The sequence below is a fragment of the Drosophila novamexicana genome, unplaced genomic scaffold (genome assembly GCF_003285875.2).
Source record: "Drosophila novamexicana strain 15010-1031.04,08,12 unplaced genomic scaffold, DnovRS2.1 tig00000193-arrow-pilon, whole genome shotgun sequence".
Classification (NCBI taxonomy): Eukaryota; Metazoa; Arthropoda; class Insecta; order Diptera; family Drosophilidae; genus Drosophila; species Drosophila novamexicana.
In genome coordinates, this window is record NW_020824787.1 from 9,072,942 (window position 1) to 9,094,807 (window position 21,866).

General features: G+C 38.1%; 1 protein-coding gene across 1 annotated transcript in view; it reads right to left on the reverse strand.

Annotated features, from left to right (window-relative positions):
- Positions 1-21,866, reverse strand: part of LOC115759127 (neurotrimin) — a 60,913-nt gene that overhangs the window by 8,619 nt on the left and 30,428 nt on the right. Inside the window, exons 2-6 of the mRNA XM_030699971.1 lie at positions 16,069-16,175; positions 7,891-8,107; positions 821-979; positions 612-740; positions 394-544 (exon numbers count right to left, since the gene is read on the reverse strand). Coding sequence (XP_030555831.1) covers positions 394-544; positions 612-740; positions 821-979; positions 7,891-8,107; positions 16,069-16,175 — 763 coding nt within the window. The remainder of the gene's footprint in view (positions 1-393; positions 545-611; positions 741-820; positions 980-7,890; positions 8,108-16,068; positions 16,176-21,866) is intronic.

Here is a 21,866-nt window from a genome sequence, read left to right on the forward strand (position 1 = left end):
TTTGTATTTGCTTCTTTTTTTTTTTTTTTGTGATTTTGTTCTTATCTGATTAATTCGCACTTTTTATAGTATAAAATAATATACACGCTCTTTTAAGTAAACAAAATAATTAAGAGCGCACAGATCAGGAGTATTCGAAAATAATAAACGCTGAAACATACATATTCAATTATTTCAATATATTATACTCTCTCTCTCTCTCAGACTGATCTTCTCTTTAACTTTCTCTTCTTTCAGTCACTACACACAAGTAAGTCCGCCTAAAGACATTAATTATATTTTGGTGATTTTTAAAAAGTCAAACTTTCTCTGTATATGCAGCTAAAGGTGTAAAAATCTTAGCTAAAATGCAAAACAACTTATGCGCAAAGCTATAAATATTTAAAAACTTACTTGTACTTGGACGACTCGGTGATCATTTGTTCATTCTCGCGCGTCCAATAATTGAGCGATGTGGGATTGGCCTCGATGAAGCACTCCAACGTAACATTGAAGCCCATGGGAATGCCCACCAGCTGATGCGGTATCCAGACCATGGGCGAAACTGCGAAATGAAATTTCCCAGAATTCGGGTATATGCAAATAGTTGACTGATTCATTCACAAACTTACAGTCGACGCTGACTTTAATGCGCTTTGAGACGCTGGGCGGCACACCATTCGAGGCAATGCAGAGATAAGCGCCCATGTGGAGGCGAGAGATGCGTTCCAGTTCCAAGGAGTCTGTCTCCAGGTCGTTCACTGCAAACCAAACCAAGAGCATGCAATGGAGTCAGTCCATGATTTGATGCGATTCGCGATTTCGTGGCAGTCGGACTTACCTTCGAGCGTCTTGTTGATGACTATTTTATGGTTGTCATCTCGTTTCCATTTGATGGATGGCTCGGGGCTGCCTTTCGCCTTGCAGCGCAGGGTGACATTGTCGCCCTCGCGCACAATAACATCACTGGAGGTCAGCGCATCGTCAATGTTTGGCGGCACTGCAAATAGCATGGTGGGGTAAGGAAATGGGTATTATTATTCCTGCCAGCTAAACATAAACTCAAAGCGAACGCCACTTGATTTAAATGCAAAAACTTTTGCATTTTGGCAAACAGCGTTGCCAAGAAAGTGGAAATAAAGCCAAGCAAGTCAAACATAGCATGAAACCAACGAATCATATATACACTTGTAGAATAACAAAAAATAGCGCTCCTCTCATTTCGCTTTTTTGAAGATTGTATGTACACATCCTTTAAGTTTTTCATATTTTATAACATAATATAATATGAATGGCTTACTTAACCGAACTTCATTTATGCTAATACAATATATTGGACTTAAAGCTTTCTTTTAAAACATACCAATTAATAACTTCTCGGGGTCTTTAATCTTAAGATCAATTCAAGCTTTTATGAGCAACTAAGTTGAGCGACAATTTAATTCAAGAATCATAGCAAACAATACGACAAAGTTTGGTTGCATTTCGGTCAGTGTATAAAAAAGCATTTCACGCGTTGTTGACTTTGACGCGCTGATTCAACTTTGTCCCAAGAGATATTTTAGTTTAAGCCTAATTAGCTTTGCGACAAGACTTTGGCCTGGCTAACTTTTGGGGCGAGTCTGTTAATTTAAAAATCGATGCAAGAACCTTCATCAAATTGTCATCAGCCTTGGGGGACACCGTGGCGCTCTGGATTTCAATTGCTGGCTGAGCGGCTCTGTCAAACCCTTTTTTTTGGCGTTTCTTTGCCTTTGCCCTTCAAGCTGAAAATCTGTAATGAAAAATCTATGCAAATCAAAGCGCACAAAGCTAGAAGCTAAGGATTCGGTTGGACCCAGCGCCAGACAAGCGGACCGACGTATACGGGCAGACAGACAGACGACATACAGACTACTAGCTGGACATATGGACCTGAGCTGTCGTAGTCGCTGACAGCCGCTGCAGTTTGTCTCATTTCATATTCAGAGCGGCGCCTGTAATCAAAAGATATCGCATGCAATTTTTTCGTTTGGGTTAAAGCCTGGACAAGTCCTGTAAGTCACGTGCCCGACGCGTTTAGTTGTCGTCTGACGTCTGACGCCTCATCGACTATCTCGTGGCCTGACCCCAAGCAAATCAATAATGCGTACATTATGCCATGAACATTTCAATAAATACTTAAATGCGCAACTTTATCAAATCGCCAATCGATTGATGGTTGAACACAGATTGGAAAACATAATTATATTGACAGCAAATTCATAGTTCAATCACAGTTTGTTTTGTATTTATGCTGAATTTATATTGTATGAAGAATTCCCTTTTGCATTGTGTTAACGCATACAATTTTCAATTATTAAGTTAATTTACAATAAACATTTGAATTATTTTCGAATTAGTTTTTGCGGGGCTAGTCACGAACGCTTCTCGTGAAATACCGCTTACATTTTCCATTTTCCATTTACATTTCCACTTTATTATATAATTATTAAATTTTGGCCCAAGGCTCGTTTAAGAGCGTACCGTTTGGTTAAATCTTTACCTTTTGGTCGGTCACATTCCCGTTGGGGACATGGCGCATAAAACCAAACTGTAATTAAAAGTTGCAATTACTTGAACTTTTTCTATGCGCTGTAAACTTTTGTCTCTGGCTCCTTCATTTCCCCAGTCTCATAATGCGAGGACGTTTATGAGCCAAAAGCGAGAAAAAGGAAAACTTTGTTCGAACCGTTTGCTGTGCTATTAATAAACGCTTGATGTGCTAATCGCCGAGCTGACCATAAGCGCACCGAATGGCTACTCGGGCAGCTGTTGGCCCGGCCCCTATGTTTTGTCGTTCTCGCCCGCCCATTTGACATATTAGTTTCTTTATTGATATTTAGCAGCTGGCGACAAGAAAAAAAAACTAGCAAAGTTTTAGACACAGACGTGCTAGTGGTATTCGTGGTCGTATATTGTTTTTCAGGCTAAACTTTTCACATACAAGCTGGAAATTTAATTACCCAAAGTTTGCTTTCGAGGCTGTCAGGATATGTGCCTGATAAACTCAACATTGCGTTTATTCAATTTATAACTTAAGCTTACGCTTCGCGCAGGGTATTCATTGAGTCGACATATTGTGCCCGAATTACTTAATTGCCGTCTCCATTCCGAAATATTTTCGGCGCGCTGATAACAACGTGACCATCTAACCGGCTAACTATTTAACGAGCGGCAATTAGTCTTCATATCCTTAATTCACACACACACACACACGACCCAAGGCACACCTAGCTTAATCACAGTTTATCAGGTCAGGTGAAAAATATTGATTGATAAAAAAAACTGAGCGTTATCAATTTCATTTGAAATGCACAAATTTTCTTTGACTCTATTGACCCGAGTCCTACAAAATCATATTTTTTTAAGCTCTATTTATCCGAGTTCTACAAAATCATATTTTTTTAAGCTTTGGTAAACAGCATTCGATGCGTTTACAAAGCTGCGCAGGCCAATGGACAGATATTGCTCAATCGAATCTGAGTTTAAGGCTTATCAATAATATATATATTATATTATATATATTTATAGCGACAGAAAAATGATCAATAACAAAATTAATTCTGATTTATTTGCTTGTCAAATATTTAACTGCAGTTAAGCTGCAGGTTTCAGGTTTTGTTTCATATTAAACGGGCTTTCGGCTTCGCTGAAATTTCTGGACTAAGCTTTAGCATTAGAAGAAAGTCATTTAGTAGCACGTGTGATTTAGGTCTATCCTCATGGCAATGCATTTGCCATTAGCTGCTCGCCCTTTTGCCAGCGAGTGTCAACGTTGTAATTGAATTTAATAAATTGCCTCATTATGTGAGTAGAAATTAAAAATTATGCGGCAACAGAGTCAACATTGTGCAGAGCTCGTTATTATTGTTGGATGTTGTTGGTTGTTGGCTGTTGGTTGTTGTTTGGCTTGTTGCATGTTGTTGCACTTGTTTTGCATTTTGTGCGGTCATTTGGTCGACTTTTGAGCTGGGGATTGCCCCTCGCCCCACCCAATTGTTCACACACCACTCCCCGGGGCGCCGCAAAGTATGCAGCACAACGGCTGTTGCCAGTTGGAGCCGCCGCATTTAAATGCATTTTGTGTGCGTGGCTCATAAATTCAAACGCGTTTAATGTTTGTTTTTACCGTCCCGCCATTTTATAATTTCGTGCTTTGGGCTTGTGTTCATTTTATTTCTGTTCATTTGCCGCGTTTCGAATTTGGCGCTTTCTGTTTGGCTCAGCAAATTAAATTCACAAATGTTGCGAGTTTCGAAATTTATTTATTTATTTACTCGTTTGTCCAACATTATTCCGAATGCTTTTTGTCTCTCTTTATTTAGACGGCAAATGCAACGTTTTAATTTCATTACATTTATTGCCCAATGTAATTATCATTTTTTTCTACCACTTAAATTGTTAAATTGAGTGCCTAGCTAAGGGAGTGGGGCCTAGGACATGGTGTCCATGTGATTTCTCCTCGCCTAACATAGGCGGGAGGTTTTTCGATTTTTATACCCTGAACCCATTAAAAATGGGTATAAGGGTATATTGTATTTGTGCAAAATCCAAATGTATGTAACAGGCCGAAGGAAGCATCTCCGACCCCATAAAGTATATATATTATTGATCAGCACCAATAGCCGAGTCGATCTAGCCATGTCCGTCTGTCCGTCCGTCCGTATGTCCGTCTGTCCGTATGTATGAACGCAAGGAACTCAGAACCTATAGTTGCTCCTAGAGCCTGCGCAGATCGAGTTTGTTTCCGATAATCGATAACTTACTCCGTTTCCAAGCAATCGATAAAAATCGATATCGATATCTTGTTTTTTGGGCAACTTTGGTAAATAATAAGAGCTAGAGTCACCAAACTTGACATATAGCATCTAAAATAGAATATATATATGCATTTGATGTTGGAAGAATAGGGTTCAGGGTATCCCCTAGTCGGGAGCTCCCGACTAGAACCTCTTGCTTGTTTTGTATGTAAACATTGCGCGTCATTTCATTTTGTTGATTTTAATTGGATTTGGTATGTTAATTAAATGCATTTCATTTGATTCAGGTTTGCTACATTTGACAATTTTAAATTTATGTTTACAGTCGGAACTTTTCTATATACCCTCCTTTGTTAACAAGAAGGGTATTTAAAGTAGAGTCAAATTAATTGTGTAACTTGCGAAAACACCTACTTAATTTCGATTTGATATTAAAGCAAGAGCAGTTGTAGTGTATCGTTTTATATTGACATTTTAGACAAACCAATCAAACATCATACGGAAGCCAGAGACTAGAACATATTATTACATATATGCTTTTTTATAGGGTATTTTTCCGCGAGCTAAAGCATCCAAACTTATTTCTGACCTCTTGTACAACGAAAAAGAGCGTAAATTCGTATTTGATTTTCAAATTAGTTGTCATAATGTGCACAACAATAATATACTACCCAAAAAATTCAAGTAACTATAACAATTAATTGTTGGGCCATTGGGCAATTAACAGTTTACATTGCCAATGGTTCAGATGTTTTGACTGACTATTAAGGGATGGCTGACAATTGGTCCGAGTGGTTTTCGGTACTTCCGGTATTCGCAAAGTTAACCAATAAATCTAATAAAAATGCAAGCAAGTTTTCAATGTCGTGCGGAATGCAAGAATTTCGCACGAGATCCGCTTTTCAAGTTGACAAATCAACATCATCCGGCGGACAAACATGTAGCGCACTGGACAAAAATGGGGCGGCCAGCCGGCCGGCCGAGAGGTGGGTGGATGTGGGCAACAGACGTTTTGCGGCAGTCACATAAATCAGTTTTTGTGGCAAAACTTGAAAAATATGTGCGCAAACAAATGGCAGCCAAGCGGAGAAGGCTGCAAAACTGAAAACTGCGCCATGCAACAGTTAGAGCATGGACATGGCAACACGAACCAGGGCAACAGAGGTGGACGTGGAGCCGAGGACGGAGACAGACAGAGACTGCCTCGCACACATGCAAATGCGCGAGGACATACCGACAAGGACACATATGCTGCACGTAGCAGGATTTTAGTTTAGGCTGGCCTAAAAAGCGACAGAAAAAAAAACAGGCCAGCGAATAGTTAAAAAACAAGAAGGGCTATTACGACCGAATTATAGGAATCGACCCAATCTACAAATATTTATGTTAAGTAATTTATATGTTACTCCCATTCCAACAACTATTAATGTTATATTTAAGATATATTTTCATATTTTTATTGCTCAGTCTATTGCCAGCTTTAAAGCACGGCTGATATACCCCATTGTGCCATGAGAGAGGCTAAAAAATGCCTGTGGCATATTTAAATTTTTCTTTTATTTTTTTTTCCGTTTATATTTTTTGCGATTTTGTGTTTTTTGCCTGCTGACCAGCGACCAGAGTTGTCGCACTTCTATTTTTTGTACTGGTAAATTTGCCTTTTGCAGGACTTTTGCCACATCAGCGTGTGTGTGTGTGTATGTGCATATAAGTGAGATAAGTGTAACCATTGTCTGTATGTTTGTGACAAAAAAAGAGGATATTTTCACAGAAAAAAAAACAGTCGCGAGATTGCAGAAAATTTCGTGAAGCGGCTGCCGCCGTTTTGGTCACGCCACGTCAAATTGCCAGAACACGCGTGTGGTGCGTGTGAGGCGTGTTATTTGAGCATTTTACAACACTGAAGCGTGCTTAACGGCTTTTTGAAAGTGCTATCAGAGAGCGTAGTACAAACAAAACAAAAAAATGGTGCACACAAAAAACAAGATGAAAAACAAAAAAAAATGTGTAGAGTCAGGCATACTGCAACGCTACGTAAACATGAAACGCTTAGGCATACACACATATGCACTTAAATGTGCACAATGTAATGGAATCTATGGGTATTACATATGGAACAGGAGACAGGTGTGGCGGGTCATGCAAATTGCTAAAATACACTTTGCCAACTGCTGTTACCCAGAGATACCGAATCGTATTCTGGGGCTCGGGCTTAAAGCAAACATTAGAGATTTAACTTTAAGAATTTTCGATGCCCACACAAATTATATATATATTTTAAAAATAAGAAAATTATGATACGTATCAAAAGTATCCCCTTTTTTTTTATCAGTTAACGCAATCAAATTAATCGCAATATCTGTTCGGACTTTAACTAAAGTTAAGCTTCAATAAGTTGTTTGCTTTTCAATATCTGCAATCGACGAATATTGACCATCGTTTAGTAACTCACATAGGAATTCAGTTTCACGCTGATATGAGACAATATTTATCTACTATATATCTGCAGTCTGAAATCTTCGGGATGCCGATGCATGCCACATATCGCTGACAAAAATTCCAGCAGAAGCGACGACATTTGCACTGCCGTACATTTTCCAGCGAGTCAGGCTCATGCTGTGGACCGCCTATGGTCAACACCATTGGGATAGACTGAGGAGAGGCACAGACGCACACACAAATGCCATTGCTCATGCTAAAATGTCAAATGGGTGAGTATGGGTGGGTGTGCGATTGTTCGACGTGTGAGTTGAAAACAAATTTTTTAAAGCATAGTTTTATGGGCAGGCAGCCAGGCAAGCTCGCAAGCTGGTAAGCAGGCAGTTCTGAGCGAGTCCAATGTTTGTTTGCCTTAATAAAGTGCTTTGTGGGGAATTTAATTGTATGTTTGTTTGCCTTGCTGACTAAAACAAGGCCTAAACAGCTTTGTCCGGTGCCTGGGGATTGGCTCTACTAATACCTGGCAACAGTTTGCCTGGCAAATGAAATGAAATATGCAAGGGACACGTGTCCAAGTTGCGATGATACGAGAGACGAACGCCAGAACAAATATTTCAATGTCAGCTAAGCTGACAAAGTTCACACACACACACACACCCACACGCACGCATACAAATAGTTATTCACTTACCGACAACTTTGACAAAGCCATATTGGGTTTTGGCTGTCACCGTGTTGATTTGGCACATATACCGTCCCATGTCCTCCTCCTGCACATTGTTAATGTGCAGAAACCAGGTGCGATGCTTGTCGTGCTTATCGTGCGTTACGCTAATCCTCGGATTGCGCGTTATCACATGATTATGCACCGTCAAAATGGCCGACTGCTCAAAGTGCATCCACGCCACCTGCAACAGAGACAGAAACAGAAACATAGTCAGGTCATGTAAAAAACAAAATTATCAAACATAATTAGCATACTTAGAGCCCCTTATCGGGCCAAAGTATCAAATGTTCATTTATAAGCAGCTGACAAATATGTCAGCCTTCTTTATTGGCAAACTTCGGTGCCATCATCATCAATTTTTATGAAGGATTAACGAGAACCGATGTTGTCCGGGTCCGTTGGTCAAATTGCCAAAGTTCGCGTCACACATGACAGCAGCTGTTGTCGCAAACTTTGCTGGCTTCGTGCGTCATCAGGATGCGCATCCTGGACGCCAACGCCAGCGCCAGCACCAGCTCCTTTGCTACTGCTTATGCAATAGTTTCACATAAAACAACAACATTTTATGCAAATTTAAGCGCGCAGAACATTGGTAAGACGTGCTAAATGTAAAAAACATACAACGCTGTCTTGATGCCATTTCAATGATTAATTTAAGCACACATCCTGCCACCAAAGCGACTGCGGCAACTCAACAATAACATCAATAAGAAGTGAATAAAGAGACAGCCAATGATCGAAATAGTGAGTACGTGGAGTTAGTTGAACCCTCGCATAGCAGAGGCGTTGTCAAGGGATGTTACTAGCAGGGGCTCCAAATTGGTTTCTGATAAAATGAAATATTTAAAATGAAAGATGAACAGGATAATCCGGGAGACTTCTAATTATTTATTTGGTCATAATCGATGCTTCATCTTTTATGATTGATATGCCGTGGTTACTACTCGACATTCCACTAGCACTTTACTTGATAGCTTGCAGTCCATGTTAAAATGATAGAAACTTCCATCAGTTTCTAGCCATTATTTGCGTTCGCTATGCAGCCTTTTAGTGTCCTCTTCGGAGGCACCTCTGTTGCGGCGCGTTTTTATATGTGAGATTGTGAGGTGGAGCTGATCCAAGGGTATCTGCTGCGGGCTGCTTAGAGCAGAGTGTCAGGCAACATAGACAGATATCGGTTAATTTTTCAATGTCTGCAATGAAAACGTGCGACAAGCCAGACGAGACAAGGAACAATGCCACTCGCCCTCGCACTCGCTTCTTGGCGCACAATTTGCCGTTTATTTACATTGGTTCCTTGCATGACGCTTTGGCAGCTCTAGTTGAATAAAAATCAAGCAGCTGTAGTTTGCTTAAGTAGTTCGCAGCCAACGCTACCCACGGCCAAGTCCCTACGCCAACAACAAAGTCAAATATTAATGAAGCCACGTTTATCAGTCGGGAGTCGAGGGTAAAGAGCTCAAAGTGGCAGCCGGGACAAGCGCCATGTAAAATCAATAAAACTGCATTAGCGTCCAACTTGCTGAAATGCTTAAAGTCAAAAGCTAAAAATGTACACACATTCACACACACTCGCCGTGTCCGACATTTTAAAGTGTTGCCCGCAAAATGTTGTGAAAATTCGCTGCATTTGCATTTCGTATTTTAGTAGTTTTTGAGGTCATTTGAATGAAATTAATTAGGCTCATGTAACGTAGCCAGCGAAAAAGTTGAAAAGCCAAACAAAATGGGCACCCTCTACCTCTTCAATCCACCCGGCCCCTGCCCAGCCGCAAAATTGTGCTGAATTTTGGCCAGTGAATGCGTTGCTGTGGTTTGAGTGTGTGACATTTGGCTTAATAATTTTCGGTTGCAAAATGTCAGCGAAAGTCAAGGCAAAGTTGACTTTGCAATGTGTGTGGCTCTGACTTTTTAATAGGCTTTCCATCTGCTATTAAAATTTTACGCATATTTAAGCCCATTTACAGCTGCAACGCCCTAACCAAGGATTAGCAAGAGCCTAGCACAGGAGCTAGACGACATCAGCCAGACACTTGAGCTCATCTTGTGGGCGCCTCTGCTGCTCCGCCTGGGCAATGCCCAATTTAACTTATGTCAATGGACTCACGGGGCCTACAATTGTGAGTACAAATTGCTCGTTAGCAAAGTATGCAGAGCAAAAGTCTGCTAAACCTATGTAGCAATAAGCGCTTAACTAGAAGAAAGCTCTTTCAAAATATTCGATAAGTGTTTAAGAAAAAATTTTGATTTCAATTCAATTGTATTGAGCAAGCAAATGACAAAATCTTTTTGCTTAGCAATCGATTAGAAAATAATTGTTTAAATAAGAGAACTCCTAAGTTTGACAGTTAGTGCAAGCAACAAATGTAAAAAGATAAAAGTTAATTAGAATGTCAGCGTTGTAAGCAGAGTATAGTTATTCCATATGTTCACCTAATTGTAAAATTACCCAAGTATAGTGCAGCTTGTTAAATTACAAAAAAAAAATAATAATAGATCATCAACAATTGTCATTTTAAATATGATAAGCCCAGCTCTTCAACGGCAGATGAAGTATTTTGCTAGACATAGCCATATCATTCTAACACTTCATCTAGAGGCATACATGCATGTCCAAGTTTCAAGTCGCTGACTTCAAGATCGCTAAAATAAAAATAACATTGTAAGAAACAGAGTGTTACACAGCCTAATACACTTTGCACTGAACGAATAAGTTAAAAGAATACACTTTTCAATAGAGTAGTCGTGGAAATAGCGAAAAAGAAAGATCAGATGTTCAGAGTTACAAATCGGAATATTTATATTGGATAATATTTCTGTTAAGCGTTAATAATCATAGTCATCAACATCATCGTAGTCATCAAAAGCATCATAGTCATTGTATTCATCATAGTCATTGTATTCATCATATTCATTGTATTCATCATATTCATATATGTAGTTGGGGCAATTCGAGTCATTTTGTCTTAATGCGTCTTCCTTTTGATAGTTTGTCTTGACTAGAGCGAGCTCGAGTGTCCTTTTTTGCTTTAAATAAAACGTAAAGCATTCATTTTCCATTCCGACTGTAAGTTCAATATTGATCTCTTCAATGCGCTCTTCAATTTTTTCCTCTAGCTCTAACCGTCGTTTATTATACAACTTGAATGTTTCATAAGCGTTATATTTGTAGGCAAAATATTCCTTTTTCAGTCCTTTGGCATGAATTAAATATGACAATTCAAACTCATATTCACTATTTTTATCGTAGTATCCTTCTTTAGAGTCGATAAGCTTTTGTATTAATTCATTTATGTGCGTATCCAATTCTGAGAGAGGGTTCTGCAAATAAGAATTTCATGTTAAATAATGCACATATGACAGCAGCTATTTTTCAAACCTCTGTTGTAGTAGACGTAGAATGGGGAGTCGAAAAAGAAGTAGAAGTTGACAAAGTAGAAGAAATAGAAGTCGAAGTTGAAGTAGAGGAAAAAGAAGTAGGAGAAGTAGAAGGCCGAGGAGAAGAAGTAGAAGGCCGACGAGAAGAAGTAGAAGAAGACCTAGTTGTTTTTGGAGAAGTAGAAGAAGAACGAGTGACTTTTGGAGAAGTGGAAGAAGGTTTAGAAGAAGTAGAAGAAGAACTAGTGACTTTTGGAAAAGTTGAAGAAGGAGTAGAAGAAGAACTAGTGACTTTTGGAGAAGCTGAAGAAGGAGTAGAAGAAGAACTAGTGACTTTTGGAGAAGTGGAAGGAGTAGAAGAAGTAGAAGAAGGAGTAGAGGAAGAACTAGTGTCTTTTGGAGTAGTTGAAGAAGGAGAACTAGTGACTTTTGTTGAAGTTGAAGAAGGAGTAAAAGAAGTTGAAGAAGAACTAGTGACTTTTGGAGAAGTTGAAGGAGTAGAAGAAGGAATAGAGGAAGAACTAGTATCTTTTGTAGAAGAAGAAGAATTGGTGTCTTTTTGGGTAGTAGAGGAAGACTTATTGTCTTCTGGAACACTGGCTGCTTCCACAAACGTGGCCAATACCACAAAGATAATGATACCGTTCACGTTCATAATAATTGTAAACTAGAAACGTCTCAACTGAAAATGTTGCACCAAAGTAATGGGTTTTTATAGAATCGCACTTGTCGAGGTGTTGCCCAAGCCATAAAGCTAATTAAAAACGTTTTAAGTACTCAGGCTTTCGACAATGTAATTATTACTGTGCACGTTTGTGCAACTTAGCTCAAATAGATAATTTGCACACTACGCTCAGTTTTAGTTGGCTTTTGTAATAACACAAATCTATTTACTTTATGAAACACAACGAATATTTTCTACATTCAATTACGTGAACTTGTCGTCTGTTGGTAAGATTACGATTTTAATAAAATTTGTTGTAATATCGGAAACAGTTGTGTTTAAGTGAAAGTTAAAGTTTTATAATTATTATATTGTTTATATTTTAAGTGGAAGTATTTCTGATTGATATCAATTTACAGAATGGTGGCATACAGAAGGATAGTCGTGAAATTAAATAAAACAGACTGTCTTTGGGATAATTTGAAATATTTAAAAGATTGAAATTAAAAATTTTTGAAAGGTTATTAAAATTGTAAAATTTAAAATGTTAGTTGTGGAACTAATTTTTCTTTTTGGACATAGCTGATTGCGGTCTAAAAATGTTATTTTACTTTTGTTTAATTCATATAATCATAGTACTCATCATCATCATCATCATTATCATCGTCATCATCATCACATCCACCACCTTTGACAGGGTTAGATGGGCATTCCACGCTATTTTCTCGTAAGATATCTTCCTTCTTATAGTTTGTCTGCTTAAGAGCAGAGTTGAGCGCGATTTTTTGTTTTGAATAAAACTTATTGCATTCATTGCTTTGTGAACTAGAGTCGTCATTCAGCTTTTCTAGACGTTTGGTAATTTTGTCCTCCAGTTCTAATCGGCGGTCGTTATACGCCTTAAATGTATCATAAGCTAATTTCTTCTCTGGATATGATAGCTCCGGAAGTTCAATAGTTTTATTTAGTGCATCCACATTGTCCTCATACTCCTGATTGTTCTCGATGTTCCCTTCTTTTGAGGCGATAAGCTTGTTCATTTTATTAATTAATTCTTTATCCAAAGCCTTCAGAACCTCCTAAAAATATGACTTTAATATAATTTACCACACATATGACATTAGTTATTTTACGTCTGCCTTGGTTGCAGCCGGTTTTGGCTCTGACTGTTTTAAATTTGCTGGATTTGCTGGTTTTTTTTGATTTGCTGGATTTGGTGACTTTGGTGGATTTTCTGGATTTGCTGGATTTGCTGGTTTTGGTGGATTTGGTGGAATTGCTGGTTTTGCTGGTTTTGGTGGATTTGGTGGAATTGCTGGATTTGCTGGCATTGGTGGATTTGGTGGATTTGTTGGAAATTCGTAGTTTTTAGCCAGTTTTTCTTCGAAAATTATGACCAATAACAATAAAAGGAGGATCCACTTCCCGTTCATTATAACTTTACTTAAGACAACAAAATGCTGAACTGAACAATTTTCGACCGTGTTAAGGCTTTTATAGAATTGTTTTGTGAGGCATATGTCAAGGTATTTTGCAAACCAATAAGCCAAAACTAATTTAAAATGTCGAGAAAGTTAATTTAAAATAATCTAGTTATCGATAAACCAAAGATTTATATACACGTGTACATAGTTCCCTTAAATCAGAATTGAATATTACATATACCATAATCTTATCCAAATGAATGTAAATTGAAGTATATATATATATTCAGCTCAACTTTAAATTTAATAGCTATAGATATTGTCTAGTCTGGCCATAGTAGTTTTCCATTTAGTGCATTTGAAATCTCTGCATATTTATCTTCGTTCGCATGAATACTGTCAGTGCTGAGGCATATGCCGATGGCAGTCGATAGACGAGACAGAAAATGGCCAATTTGCCATTTGCGTAATATCTGTGCCCGTTGTAGCTCATACTTGGCCAGAAACTCCACTTCGACATACCAAAATGAAGTCATAAAATTTTTTAACAAAAACTAAAATAAAAAATATAAACGAAAACTGCAAAAAAAAACTTTCAGCCATAGCAAAAATAAACACACTTTATTATGGCAGAAAATGTTTATGGTTGGTTCCGGCGTACACCGATGGCAGCAGCAGCAGCAGAAACAACAACAAACTAAACTTATGCTCATGCTGGGCTTGTTGGTGCTGTGTCTGTCTGGCTGTTTGTGTAGGCGTTGAAAATTGAAATACAAACAAGAACATGACAGCATAAGAGTCGACAGTTTCAGTCCTTGCAAATGGCAATGGCAAATGGCAGGGCAACGCTCGAAATATTAACAATTTAAACGCAAACGTGTTAAAGCAGCGTCGAAGAACTACGCGAGTTAATTTACACGCAGCTCAAATATTTGTACGCCAAGAAAAGCAGCAGCAGCAGCAGCAGTTAAAAAGAATTAAGAAACGGGATAAGCTATTCGCGTAACGAAGATCTAATACTCTTACCGAGAAACTTCATAAACTCTTGGTGCTATTACTACAAATTAATGCAAAGATTAATAAAAATATAAATCTGAAAAAATACTATTTAATTTTCCCATAGATAAAAACTTTTATTTTTATGAACAAATATTCGAAGCTTTCAAAAGAATTTTCATTAATTAGCAAAAGTGCGAAGATAACTTGTTTAATTCAAAAGCTTGTTATTCAAACGATCGAGGTCTGGAATATAATATACGATCCCATGCAGAAATCATCCAAAATACATGTTTTCCAACTTGATATGAAAGTTTTTATACCCACGGCAAGGATAGCAAAATCAATTCCAATGTAACCTGCCTGCTAGCGGCTACGCAACTATTTTGCATGCAAAGTCACGTTTTATTGCAGCTACGGGTTGTTCTGGCTGCTGTTGTTGTAGTTGCTGTCGCTGGTTAACTTTTGAGCATACCTGCGGCGACGATGGCATTGGTCGCTTGGGGTCCTGCGCATTGTAAGTTGGGGCTGGGGTTGGGGTTGGGGTTGAGGTTGTAGGGGCAATTGCATGCCAAACTTAAGGGCCATAAAAATTATTACGAGCACATAACATGCGCTCGCTGATAAAAGATGAAGCGAATATCTCGTGTCAAATGGAATTTATGCACGTTTCGGCCGACGCACATTATGGAAATTCAATTGAATGCAAATTTAAATTGCCGGGCACTCAAACCCACACACATACAAACGCAAACGCACACAAAGGCATTGAAGCTATGTGTGGCGACACAAAGCAAGTGCTATGCATAGCAATTGCAGCCCAAAAGTATGCAGCACTCGATGCATATTGAGCAGAGAGGTTTGTCAAATGGATTTTCCATTATCTGCCCACCTGTTTAACGTGCTCGGCATGGCCAAGGCATTTGCGACAGTTTGATTTTTGTGCCGAACATCTGGGTAGACTTTGCGCACAAATTACTTAATTAAAGAGACAGCTACGCACAGTTGCCAGAATGGGTTGCTCAGCTTTTGGCTACTGGATGCCAGATTGTTTGGCCGTGCGCTGTCAAGCGATGAGCAAAGGGCAAACATGAGCGCCCATTGTTACATACTAACAAAACAAGAACAACAAACACAACGACCAACAACTATGACTACAACTCATGCCAAACTCAAGTGTAGAGCGGAGCTAAGCAAGTCAACAAGTTCAATGCGTTGCCCTTCGTGTCCAGTCGCCGGGGGGCGCCTGTTGCTGCTGCTGGCTCTCTGGACCTTGACTCGGTTTGGTGTTGTTTTTGTTATAGTTGCTGAACGGCCCCTGGACATGTTGATCTTAGACAGCGGCGTATAAGTTTGCTGCAGGGCTTTGTTTCCATCTGTTAAACACATCACTTCAAGTTTGTTAGAGTCGACTTGATCTGATAAAAACTTGATTTCATGTCATACATTTTGTTATTAACAAATAGCTTTTCTATATGACTTGGTGTTTCTGCTTAAGCTATATGCATGTCAGCTTTATCAGTGTATTTTCTATGCACAAAAGTATATTTACATACAGCGCTTATAAGGCCTCATGCCACAAATATATACCAGGGTATGTGCATGTGCGCCCCACACGAGGTCCTGAAGTTGCATTTAATTAACTATTTCTAATTAATCAACAATTGTATTTGCCCTTACCTTGTACGAGCCCAAATTCTTAACAGAGCAGGCCAATTTGACATTTCGTCCTGCCGGTACTGTTATATTATCAATGACGTCCGTGAACTCGGGATCCTCCTGGATGACTGCAATGACAAATAGAGCACAAGTTATAGCGACATTTGTAATTGAGACAGCGACTCAAAATTTCTTTATTTATATTTCCATGCAGACATGTCTATATATATATATACACGAAATATATTTTCGGTTATGGCTTATTTTCGTTTAAAGAGCTAGAAAGATTTATGGAAGCACTTAAAAATTAATAGACGCAAGCCCAGGCGATTAGCCCATTAATGCCTAAGTTTTCTAAAGTTTTGACAGCAGAAGAAGCAAACTGTCAATAAAATATGCATTAAGTATTGAGCATTGGTAGCTCGTAAAAGTTTTAAAACTGAGGCATTGCCCCGCCCATTCACACATATGCAGACAACCTGCACCCCAGGCTAACAGAACAATAAATCATAATTAAATTTCACGCCATGCGCCCTTTGAGCGCCAAGGCCATAAAACACGGAACTAATGTCCGGCGGATCGGCCCCTTCTTCCTGTCCCATCCGAGCAGGGTACGCTGCTGCAGTTTAGCCTACTGTGAAATTGCATTTCGTTGCATTGTTGTGCCAGTGACTCCTGTTCGTGTTGTTGTTTTTATTATTGCCAGTGTAAACGGTACTTGTTATGGCCTTTGCTTTGCCTGCGGCCCCTTTGGGGGCCCACAGCAGGCCCCAAACGCCCAAAACGGCTTGGCTTTTCTCCGTTCGCTGCATTAAAGGTGATAAATGTTGTGCAAACGTTTGGCAGTTTGGCAGCTTTGTAAGTGGGCTTGCTTGAGGCTGAATCAATGGTTTTATTCATGAAATTGCTTGCGTGAAGGTGTTTGCGCAAACAAGTCAAATGTGCGATTTGCTTGACTGAGCTTGAAGCATTCGCTTCATTCAGATACATATTTGAATATAAAAATTCTCAAAAGCAGGCCTTCCCTATAATATAAACAATATTAAGAAGCTAACCAAGACGATTTGTTTTTTTTTTTTTATACCCTTGCAGAGGGTATTATAATTTTGCCGTGAAATGTGTAACGCATAGAAGGAGACATCTCCGACCCCATAAAGTATATATATTGTTGATCAGCATTAACAGCCGTATCAATATAGCCATGTCCGTCTGTCCGTCTGTCTGTTTCTATGCGAACTAGTGTCTCTGTTTTAAAGTTATCTTAATGAAATTTTGCAGATGTCCCTCTTTCTGTTGCACGCAGCTCATATGTGAAAACCAGCTGGATCGGACCACTATATTATATATATGCCATAGGAACGATCGGTCGAAAATTAAGTTTATGTATGAAAAAACATTTTGTTTCATCCGATTTTCACGAAGTTTGGTGTTTAATTCATGGTTTTACCTCTAGAATAATTGGACATTAAAATCTCAACATCGAATTTTTAGTCGAAATTCATGTCCAAATCTTACCCCAAGATTCGAATATAGACATGGGTCAAAATTTACCACCCCCATAACTCGGTCAAATCTCATCCGATTTTCACGAAGTTTGTTTTTTTCTTCATGGTTTTACTTCTAGAATAATCGGACATTAAAATGTGAACATCGAATTTTTAGTCAAAATTCATGTCCAAATCTTAGCCCAAGATTCGAATATAGACATGGGTCAAATTTACCACCCCCATAACTCGGTCAAATCTCATCCGATTTTCACGAAGTTTGTTTTTTTCTTCATGGTTTTACTTCTAGAATAATCGGACATTAAAATGTGAACATCGAATTTTTAGTCAAAATTCATGTCCAAATCTTAGCCCAAGATTCGAATATAGACATGGGTCAAAATTTACCACCCCCACAACTCGGCCAAAACTCATCCGATTTTCACGAAGTTTGTTTTTTTCTTCATGGTTTTACTTCTAGAATAATCGGACATTAAAATCTGAACATCGAATTTTTAGTCGAAATTCATGTCCAAATCTTAACCTAAGATTCGAATATAGACATGGGTCAAATTTACCACCCCCATAACTCGGTCAAATCTCATCCGATTTTCACGAAGTTTGTCCTTTTCTTCATGGTTTTAATTCTAGAATAATGGGGCATCAAAATCTGAACACCGATTTTTTAGTCGAAATTCATGTCCAAATCTTACCCCAAGATTCGAATATAGACATGGGTGAAAATTTACCACCCCCATAACTCGGTCAAATCTCATCCGATTTTCACGAAGTTTGTGTTTTTCTTCATGGTTTTACTTCTAGAATAATCGGACATTAAAATCTCAACATCGAATTTTTAGTCGAAATTCATGTCCAAATCTTACCCCAAGATTCGAATATAGACATGGGTCAAAATTTACCACCCCCATAACTCGGTCAAATCTCATCCGATTTTCACGAAGTTTGTTTTTTTCTTCATGGTTTTACTTCTAGAATAATCGGACATTAAAATCTCAACATCGAATTTTTAGTCGAAATTCATGTCCAAATCTTACCCCAAGATTCGAATATAGACATGGGTCAAAATTTACCACCCCCATAACTCGGTCAAATCTCATCCGATTTTCACGAAGTTTGTTTTTTTCTTCATGGTTTTACTTCTAGAATAATCGGACATTAAAATCTCAACATCAAATTTTTTGTCGAAATTCATGTCCAAATCTTACCCCAAGATTCGAATATAGACATGGGTGAAAATTTACCACCCCCATAACTCGGTCAAATCTCATCCGATTTTCACGAAGTTTGTTTTTTTCTTCATGGTTTTACTTCTAGAATAATCGGACATTAAAATGTGAACATCGAATTTTTAGTCAAAATTCATGTCCAAATCTTAGCCCAAGATTCGAATATAGACATGGGTCAAAATTTACCACCCCCACAACTCGGCCAAAACTCATCCGATTTTCACGAAGTTTGTTTTTTTCTTCATGGTTTTACTTCTAGAATAATCGGACATTAAAATCTGAACACCGATTTTTTAGTCGAAATTCATGTCCAAATCTTACCCCAAGATTCGAATATAGACACGGGTCAAAATTTACCACCCCCATAACTCGGTCAAATCTCATCCGATTTTCACGAAGTTTGTTTTTTTCTTCATGGTTTTACTTCTAGAATAATCGGACATTAAAATCTCAACATCGAATTTTTAGTCGAAATTCATGTCCAAATCTTACCCCAAGATTCGAATATAGACATGGGTGAAAATTTACCACCCCCATAACTCGGTCAAATCTCATCCGATTTTCACGAAGTTTGTGTTTTTCTTCATGGTTTTACTTCTAGAATAATCGGACATTAAAATCTCAACATCGAATTTTTAGTCGAAATTCATGTCCAAATCTTACCCCAAGATTCGAATATAGACATGGGTCAAAATTTACCACCCCCATAACTCGGTCAAATCTCATCCGATTTTCACGGAGTTTGTTTTTTTCTTCATGGTTTTACTTCTAGAATAATCGGACATTAAAATCTCAACATCGAATTTTTAGTCGAAATTCATGTCCAAATCTTACCCCAAGATTCGAATATAGACATGGGTCAAAATTTACCACCCCCATAACTCGGTCAAATCTCATCCGATTTTCACGGAGTTTGTTTTTTTCTTCATGGTTTTACTTCTAGAATAATCGGACATTAAAATCTCAACATCGAATTTTTTGTCGAAATTCATGTCCAAATCTTACCCCAAGATTCGAATATAGACATGGGTCAAAATTTACCACCCCCATAACTCGGTCAAATCTCATCCGATTTTCACGAAGTTTGTGTTTTTCTTCATGGTTTTACTTCTAGAATAATCGGACATTAAAATCTCAACATCGAATTTTTAGTCGAAATTCATGTCCAAATCTCACCCCAAGATTCGAATATAGACATGGGTCAAAATTTACCACCCCTATAACTCGGTCAAATCTCATCCGATTTTCACGAAGTTTGTTTTTTTCTTCATGGTTTCACTTCTAGAATAATCGGACATTAAAATCTCAACATCGAATTTTTAGTCGAAATTCATATCCAAATCTTACCCCAAGATTCGAATATAGACATGGGTCAAAATTGACCACCCCCATAACTCGGTCAAATCTCATCCGATTTTCACGAAGTTTGTGTTTTTCTTCATGGTTTTACTTCTAGAATAAATGGACATCAAAATCTCAACACCGAATTTTTAGTCGAAATTCATGACCAAATCTTACCCCAAGATTCGAATATAGACATGGGTCAAAATTTACCAGCCCCATAACTCGGTCAAATCTCATCCGATTTTCACGAAGTTTGTCTTTTTCTTCATGGTTTTAATTCTAGAATAATGGGGCATCAAAATCTGAACACCGATTTTTCAGTCGAAATTCATGTCCAAATCTTACCCCAAGATTCGAATATAGACATGGGTCTAAATTTACCACCCCCATAACTCGGTCAAATCTCATCCGATTTTCACGAAGTTATCCCTTTTCTTCATGGTTTTAATTCTAGAATAATGGGGCATCAAAATCTGAACACCGATTTTTTAGTCGAAATTCATGTCCAAATCTTACCCCAAGATTCGAATATAGACATGGGTCAAAATTTACCACCCCCATAACTCGGTCAAATCTCATCCGATTTTCACGAAGTTTGTCTTTTTCTTCATGGTTTTACTTCTAGAATAATCGGACATTAAAATCTGAACACCGATTTTTTAGTCGAAATTCATGTCCAAATCTTACCCCAAGATTCGAATATAGACATGGGTCAAAATTTACCACCCCCATAACTCGGTCAAATCTCATCCGATTTTCACGAAGTTTGTGTTTTTCTTCATGGTTTTACTTCTAGAATAATCGGACAATCAAATCTGAACATCGAATTTTTAGTCGAAATTCATGTCCAAATCTTACCCCAAGATTCGAATATAGACATGGGTCAAAATTTACCACCCCCATAACTCGGTCAAATCTCATCCGATTTTCACGAAGTTTGTCTTTTTCTTCATGGTTTTAATTCTAGAATAATGGGGCATCAAAATCTGAACACCGATTTTTTAGTCGAAATTCATGTCCAAATCTTACCCCAAGATTCGAATATAGACATGGGTCAAAATTTACCACCCCCATAACTCGGTCAAATCTCATCCGATTTTCACGAAGTTTGTCTTTTTCTTCATGGTTTTAATTCTAGAATAATGGGGCATCAAAATCTGAACACCGGTTTTTTAGTCGAAATTCATGTCCAAATCTTACCCCAAGATTCGAATATAGACATGGGTCAAAACTTACCAGCCGCATAACTCGGTCAAATCTCATCCGATTTTCACAAGTTTGATTGGAAAAAATGTCTAATACCTTTAGATCTTTAGTCGAGCTGTCCATTTTGATAACTTGCAAGCGAATGTAAATTCCAATCAAAAACAGAAATGAAGTGTACAAATTAATCAATTGAATTATTTGCTTTGGCAAATATTGAAGTAGAAAGAAGTAAAAGCAGAATTTAAGTTTGTTTTTATTGTCCCAGCATTGTTTCAATATTTGTATTGTCTTTAACTGTGAAGTAGGCACAAATTTTAATTAATAACTGAACATGAACGTGAGGTCTATCTAATCATTGTTATATTCCAGAAACTCGTTATAGTTATTTAAAGAGTTCGCTTTTCTGATGTTTGTCCAAATGTAATACACTCTAATGAGTAAAACTCAAACATATTGGTTTACTAACCACAGTAATGCACATTTACTGTCATTTTGTACACAGTCGGAACATGCAGAGCAGCTAGCCAGCCAGAGAGCT